This window comes from Gastrolobium bilobum, unplaced genomic scaffold, assembly GCF_033153095.1.
Source record: "Gastrolobium bilobum isolate Gb01-03AN ecotype WA unplaced genomic scaffold, APGP_CSIRO_Gbil_v1 utg12810, whole genome shotgun sequence".
Lineage (NCBI taxonomy): Eukaryota > Viridiplantae > Streptophyta > Magnoliopsida > Fabales > Fabaceae > Gastrolobium > Gastrolobium bilobum.
Genome location: NW_026897312.1, coordinates 92,620 through 100,247, shown reverse-complemented (window position 1 = coordinate 100,247; position 7,628 = coordinate 92,620). Strand labels below are relative to the sequence as shown.

The 7,628-nt window shown below is 36.0% G+C and overlaps 2 protein-coding genes across 2 annotated transcripts; both read left to right on the top strand.

Moving 5' to 3' along the window:
• The first annotated feature begins 290 nt into the window (after positions 1 to 290).
• LOC133305899 (soyasapogenol B glucuronide galactosyltransferase-like) lies at positions 291 to 2,205 on the top strand. Its single transcript, XM_061506151.1, has one exon. The coding sequence runs from the start codon at positions 709 to 711 to the stop codon at positions 2,203 to 2,205; it is 1,497 nt and encodes a 498-aa protein (XP_061362135.1). The 5' UTR covers positions 291 to 708.
• Positions 2,206 to 4,131: 1,926 nt separating this feature from the next.
• LOC133305901 (soyasapogenol B glucuronide galactosyltransferase-like) lies at positions 4,132 to 5,643 on the top strand. The gene has a single exon (XM_061506152.1). The coding sequence runs from the start codon at positions 4,138 to 4,140 to the stop codon at positions 5,641 to 5,643; it is 1,506 nt and encodes a 501-aa protein (XP_061362136.1). The 5' UTR covers positions 4,132 to 4,137.
• Positions 5,644 to 7,628: the final 1,985 nt, after the last annotated feature.

Here is a 7,628-nt window from a genome sequence, read left to right as displayed (position 1 = left end):
TTTTTCTTAATGTCAAGTTTGGGGTGTTATGCACACCATTATGCACATGCACATCACATGCTTTGTCCAGCTTATAGGGGGGATGACTTTGCAATCTAACTAAGGCTTTTTATATAGGAACATGTTTAAGCACCCACAAGCCGAACAAAGCAGAAACTAATAACTGATGAAATATGTCAAGAGCAACGGAGAAAGCAAAAACCGACTTAATGATCAAAAGACAAACACAAAATGATACTTGTTCAAAGTCAATTGGTCATATAAAGAGAATAAATAACACTAAGGGCATGAAACTTGCTTGAGGAACATAGATGCAGAGATTGTTTGTGTTTTTGGAAAATATGAAACTTTACGCTCTACAATATTCTAATACTCTATATACACTTAAAAATTGATTCATAGCCGCTATCACAGATTATCATCACACTCCAAAAGCACACAGCACGCACAAAAACACACACTATTTTTTTTTTTTTTTTTTTTTTTTGAGAAAAGGAAAAGAGTTTTTAAGGAAATTTTCGGGACCAGGTAGATTTCTATTATCTTTTTCCTCCAAGTATTTATAGGCCTATCCTGTGATTGCAAAGAATGAAGTGTTCTCTTGTAGTGTTTGCTTTTGATATTCTTCTTCTTCTTGTGTTTGCAGACATAGGCTTGAAAACCATTCTCTTTATCCCTCAGAGACCAAGACTTCTCTCATAGATTGCAATGGCAATGGAGTTTCAACCCCACCACCAACTCAATGTCATTTTTCTTCCATATCCAGCCCCTGGCCATATGAACCCCATGATAGACACAGCAAGGCTATTTGCCAAGTATGGAGTTAGTGTTACCATTATCACTACCCATGCTAATGCTTTGATATTCCAAAAAGCCATAGACAATGATTTTAGTTGTGGACATCCCATCAGAACTCAACTGATCCAATTCCCTGCAGCCCAAGTTGGTCTCCCTGATGGGTTTGAAAACATCAAAGATGGCAATTCCCCAGAAATATTTGGTAAAATTAGTATGGGAATATTGATGCTCAAAGATCAAATTGAGCTTCAGTTTCAGAATCTGCAACCGGATTGTATAGTGACTGATATGTCTTATCCTTGGACAGTGGAATCTGCTGCAAAACTTGGTATTCCAAGGCTTTACTATTACAGCTCAAGCTACTTCTCAACCTGTGCCATGTATTCTGTCAGTAAGCATAAACCTCATGAAAACTTAGTCTCTGATACTCAGAAGTTTACAATTCCTGGTTTACCTCATAGCATAGAGATGACCACTCGGCAGCTTGAAGAATGGGTAAGGCCTGAGAGTGTTAAAGAAGTCACAGAATCTTTTGATGCAATGTTTGAATCAGAGGGCAGAAGCTATGGGGCACTGTACAATAGTTTTCAAGAACTTGAAAGTGAATATGAGCAACTTCATAAGAGCATAAAGGGGATCAAATCTTGGAGTGTAGGACCAGTTTCAGCTTGGATTAATAGGGATGGTGGACAGAGCCAAGAACTTGCACTTGCAAAAGAGCCAGAGTGGCTAAATTGGCTTAACTCAAAGCAAAATGAGTCTGTGTTATATGTATGTTTTGGAAGCCTAACCAGACTCTCTCATGCTCAGCTTGTTGAACTTGCTCATGGGCTTGAAAATTCTGGTCATAATTTTATCTTGGTGATTAGGAAAGTAGATGGAGATGAAGATGGAAACAGTTTCCTGCAAGAGTTTGAGCACAGGATGAAAGAGAGCAACAAGGGCTCCATCATATGGAATTGGGCACCACAGTTGCTCATATTGGACCACCCTGCCATAGGAGGAATTGTGACTCATTGTGGTTGGAACTCCATTATTGAAAGCATGAGTGCTGGTTTGCCAATGATCACTTGGCCAATGTTTGGAGAGCAATTTTACAATGAGAAAATGCTAGTTGAAGTCTTGAAGATTGGAGTCCCAGTGGGATCAAAAGAAAACAAGTTTTGGGCCATTATGGGTGAGGATCCAATGGTGAGAAGGGAAGAGATCACCAACGCTGTGGTACGGTTCATGAGAAGAGAAGGAGAGAGCACAGAAATGAGGAAGAGAGCAAGAAAACTTGGTGATGCTGCCAGGAAGTCTACAGAAGAAGGTGGATCCTCATACAACAACTTGATGCAGTTGATAGATGAGCTAAAATCATTGAAGATATCAAGATCACTTGAGAAAAACAAACTAGATAATTGAAATAGAGGAGGACTAGTCTTGGTGCTTCACTAGGTGGTGTAGGTGATGAATGTTTTGAATAAGATGAAACAACTTGCATAGTTTGAAGATTTTAAGCGAAGATAAAGGTCTTCTTTCGTTTCTGCTTTGGTCTGTCTCGTAAAATATATCACTGATCTAATTAATGGAGCAGGTTATTCTTGTATCAAATCTTGTTCATTAATTTGCTTATATCTAACGGTTTACATATCTTATAAACCATAGTCGTTAGATATAAATAAGATTAACGTTCAAAATTAATATAACTTATAATGATGTAAAATGATCTTTACCCGTTATCAATTTACCATTATATAATTTTTGTGTGCCATGTATCATGTACCATTGTGTCAAGTATACATAGGTGAGAAAGGTTTAAAAATTAAGTGATCAAAACTTCAGCTCTCGTCCATGAACATTCAAAGCCATGGGAAATGACCAAAAATTTATTTTTAAAATACAATAAAGTATAGAGTCGCAATTAATTTTATGAAAATTAGAAAATAAAAATAAAAATTTCTTTTATTTTATGCACTGGTGTTCAAAAATTGATATCCAGATTAAGGAGTTTGATTGAATATACATGGAAAATGATGAAAACTTAATTTTATTACACAACTGATATATATATATATATATATATATATATATATATATATATATATATATTAAAATGCTTATTTTAAATTAATTATGTAAATTATTGATAAAATTTAAAATATTTGCTTTACTCAGAATAAAATAAAATTGAAGATAATAATAACTTACGAACTAATCACTAACCAAAACGAATCTAAGGAAAACAAAACGATGCTACTAAACTCCAACATGTTATTTAATGGGTCACTGACTCAATTAAAGATTAACATTTAATTTAAAAGATAAAATGAAATCAACATTTATTCAAAATGTTTAATTTAATTCTAAATAGAGATAATTACCATATGATTTTTACTGTCAATGACTATCATTTATTTTGTCAAAGCCACGGAAAAAAGAAAAGAAAAAAGAGACTTAATGTGAAGCATACGCACATGCTTTGCCAATCCATTCGCACCATCAATACCTTCATGGGTAACGTGCATGTACACACTTAATGTTTCCATTGTTGTACCTGCATGTGAGTGCGTGGAAACTGAAATAAAAATAAGGAGTTAAAAGCCTATTTGTATAACCACATTGCTTTATGCTTATAAATTTAGGTCATGCTGCATGTTAGTTGCATCGTTTGACTTGTATTCTGGCACGGCCAGAGAAAGGTTAGAAGTTTAAATTTCAACATACTAACAGAGAGGAAACCTCTGTACAGATTAGCCGGTTAATTATCATCTTGTAAATAGTGATATCAAGTATTTTAAAGTTTTTCACGTTATTCTTATAGGAATTAACTAGTTCGTTTATGGCAGACCTATATAATATGATGAGATCTTGTAATATTAGTGTTTCTTAATGTTAAGTTTAGGGTGTTATGCATGCCGTAAAGCACATGCACATCACATGCTTTGTCCAGCTTATTGGGGGGACGACTTTGCAATCTAACCCCACAAGCCGTACAAAGCAGAAACTAATAACTAAAATATGTCAAGAGCATCGGAGAAAGCAAGAACCGGCTTAATGATCAAACAAATAAGGGAAAAGACAAACACAAAATGATACTTGTTCTAAGTCAATGGTCATATAATATAAAGAAAATGTGCTTGAGGAAGATTGAAAGAGAGATGCAGGCCTTGTATGTTTTTTAGGAAAATATAAAATTTTACGCTCTAGAATATTTGGAATACTCTATTGGTATTTGGCCGGCATACACTTAAATATTGATTCATAGGTTTTCTCAGAACTCTCCCTCTTAGGCTACTTGCGGAAGCAGCATTTTTTCTTCTAGTTGTGCTACCTCATACATAGATTGCAGTGGCAATGGAGTTTCAACCCCACCATCAACTCAATGTCAATTTCCTTCCGTTTCCAACACCGGGCCATATGAACCCCATGATAGACACAGCAAGGCTATTTGCCAAGAATGGTGTTAGTGTTACAATTATCACTACACAAGCTAATGCTTTGACATTCCAAAAAGTCATAGACGCTGACTTCATCTCTGGATATCCAATCAGAACTAAAGTAATTCAATTCCCTGCAGCCCAAGTTGGTCTACCTGATGGAATTGAAAACATCAAAGATTGCACTTCCCCAGAAATGCTTGGCAAAATCACTCATGGAATGTTGATGCTCAAAGATCAAATTGAGCTTCTGTTTCAGGATCTGCAACCGGATTGTATAGTGACCGACATGTCTTATCCTTGGACAGTGGAATCTGCTGAAAAACTAGGTATTCCAAGGCTTTACTTTTATAGCTCAAGCTATTTCTCCAACTGTGCGAGTTCTTCTATAAGGAAATATAGACCTCATGAAAGCTTAGTCTCTGATAACCAGACGTTTACAATTCCTGGTTTTCCTGATAACATAGAGATGACCAAGCTGCAGCTGGCAGAATGGATAAGGACTAAGAGTTCTGCCTCAGGCTATTTTGAAGCAATGTTTGAATCAGAGGGCAGAAGCTATGGGGCACTGTACAATAGTTTTCAAGAACTTGAAAGTGATTATGTGCAACTTCATAAGAGCATAAAGGGGATCAAATCTTGGAGTGTAGGACCAGTTTCAGCTTGGGTTAATAGGGATGGTGGAGAAAAAAAGGCAAATGATGGACACAGCCAAGAACTTGCACTTGCAAAAGAGCCAGAGTGGCTAAATTGGCTTAACTCAAAGCAAAATGAGTCTGTGTTATATGTAAGTTTTGGAAGCCTGACCAGGCTCCCTCATGCTCAGCTTGTTGAACTTGCTCACGGGCTTGAAAATTCTGGTCATAATTTTATCTTGGTAATTAGGAAAATAGATGGAGATAAAGATGGAGACAATTTCTTGCAAGAGTTTGAGAACAGGATGAAAGAGAGCAAGAAGGGTTACATCATATGGAATTGGGCACCACAGTTGCTCATATTGGACCACCCTGCCATAGGAGGAATTGTGACTCATTGTGGTTGGAACTCCATTCTTGAAAGCTTGTGTGCTGGTTTGCCAATGATCACATGGCCTATGTTTGCTGAGCAATTTTACAATGAGAAATTGCTAGTTGATGTCTTGAAGATTGGAGTCCCAGTGGGATCAAAAGAAAACAAGTTTTGGGCCAGCATTGGTGAGGATCCAATTGTGAGAAGGGAAGAGATTGCGAAGGCTGTGGTACGGTTCATGGGAAGAGAAGAAGAGAGCAGAGAAATGAGGAGGAGAGCAAGAGAACTTGGTGATGCTGCCAAGAAGACTATAGAGGAGGGTGGATCCTCATACAACAACTTGATGCAATTGATAGATGAGCTAAAATCATTAAAGATATCAAGAGCACTTGAGAAAAACAAACTAGATAATTGACATGGAGGACCAGTCTTTTGCTTCAGGAGGTGTAGAATATGAAGGTTTTACATCAGATGAAACAACATCCAACTATTTTATTTTTCAGCTAAATTTCATAGGGATCTGGAGGTAAGCTAGCTTGTTATTTGCATATGATATAATAAGTTTTTAGTGTTTACCAAGTCATTTGGATAGCATAGTTTGAAGTTTTAAGAGTGGCGTGAAGCATTCCGTTGTTGCTAGAAGCAACTAGATTTGAAAGGAAGTCCGTTGGCTTCTACAAACCTGTGAATTTTTTTTCCCTTTTTGTCAAGCATATTAATCATGTGCTGAATGCAGAGAATATCGTCTAGCTTCTCAATAAATAGAACGGCAAGAAAGGTATACAGTTGAAGGAACAGAAATTCTGCACGCTAATGGTTAATGTGAAGGAATAAATCTTAACTCAGTTTATGGTTGACTATTTTAGTAACTAGATGAACAAAGGTATATTTCCCTGTGATTTGCAAAAAGGTATATTTTTTATCACATATGCCCCTGTGATTTTTAGCTTTTTACAAAATCACAGGGATATATGTGATAAAAAAAACCATAGGAGTATAGATGATTCTGGAGTAAACCACAGGGATATTGGTGAACTTTTTCCTTTTATTTTATTCTTGACGAAGATGAACAACTGTGTCATTATCTGATGGGCCTGACGTATGAGGGATAAATGTAATAACAGTATAGGAGTCGTTATAGAGAGAGAAAAGGAAGAGAGTTAGTTAGTTCAAGAATATTCTTAGAAGGGGGAATTTGTGGAGTGGGGGTCATGAATTGAGCATCTGGTGAGTGGAGAATTGGGGATCTCTTAGAGCCTAGGTCTGTTGGTTCTAAGGGTAAGTTTGAAAAGGGTCTTTTAGTGTCTGATCAATCTTTGTGTTACGTTGCTATTTTGGTATCCATTGGTGTTTGTAAGAGGCTTTGCCTCCATTGATTAACAGCAATAAACAGAGTAAATATTGGGTTCCATCATTATCTAATCCCAAAATGAGAAAGAAAGAAAAAAAATGAAGAGAGCAGTAAGGTCATGAAACCAGTCTCAAGTCTAAGTCTGAAGACACAACCAAATCAGTGAACAAAAAGTTGTCAGAAATAATTTTATGTAAATCACCAAAGGTTGTTTTTTTGTTACCAATGTTGATATCAGAGAAAACCATAGAGCACCATGCAAGGGGCTCGAAGAAGCGTGTATAATACACACACAGATCCCTTCTTTCAACCTAGAAGCTTAAACTAGTAAATAAGACTACATTGATAATTTTCATATTAATATATTTAACACACCACTACTAAGTCCTATGTGAAAAACAATGCACAGTTATTCATAAACTATAACTCATAAACTAAACATCGTTCAATAAGATTCTTCACAGGAAACACTGTCACAATCGGAAACAGATGAAACAAAAACAATCAAAAAAAAAAAAAAATAGAAAAATTCATAAACAAAACTCCAATTAGCTGCCAACAAAATCAGAATTGCAGACCAAAGATTTGACAAAAGCACATTGTTAATAAAACATCAATAAAAATAATTTTAAAAAATAAAAAGAAAATTAAGCTCAGAGTAATCGGAATCGGTCTCAACTAACCGTTGAGTGTGGTATGTGAAGATGAAGGGAAGTTGGAGCATATATGTATTTGGAAGAGAATAGAGTACAACATCAGACCAAATTTCGAATATATATCAAGCAACTGCAAGTGCTGTGGAAGGTCCCCTGTGGGTTCGATCGCTTCTTCAGACCAAATTTCATCTCAATAGTATCCATAACGGAAATGGATCCTAAAAAAAAACATGACATGCTGAACGGGGAAGATGACAAGTATAGAAAGGAGAATCACGTTTATAATTTTGTAAATTATCTATTTTTAATAAAAAAAACTATTACCATATTAATTCAAGTTATGATTGTAACCGGTATCTTAACATTACGTACGGCATTAAGCGCAGTTATCAT

Coding starts and splice junctions, on each gene's coding strand:
- LOC133305899 (XM_061506151.1), top strand. CDS start 709: ATGGCAATGGAGTTTCAACCCCACCACCAACTCAATGTCATTTTTCTT.
- LOC133305901 (XM_061506152.1), top strand. CDS start 4,138: ATGGAGTTTCAACCCCACCATCAACTCAATGTCAATTTCCTTCCGTTT.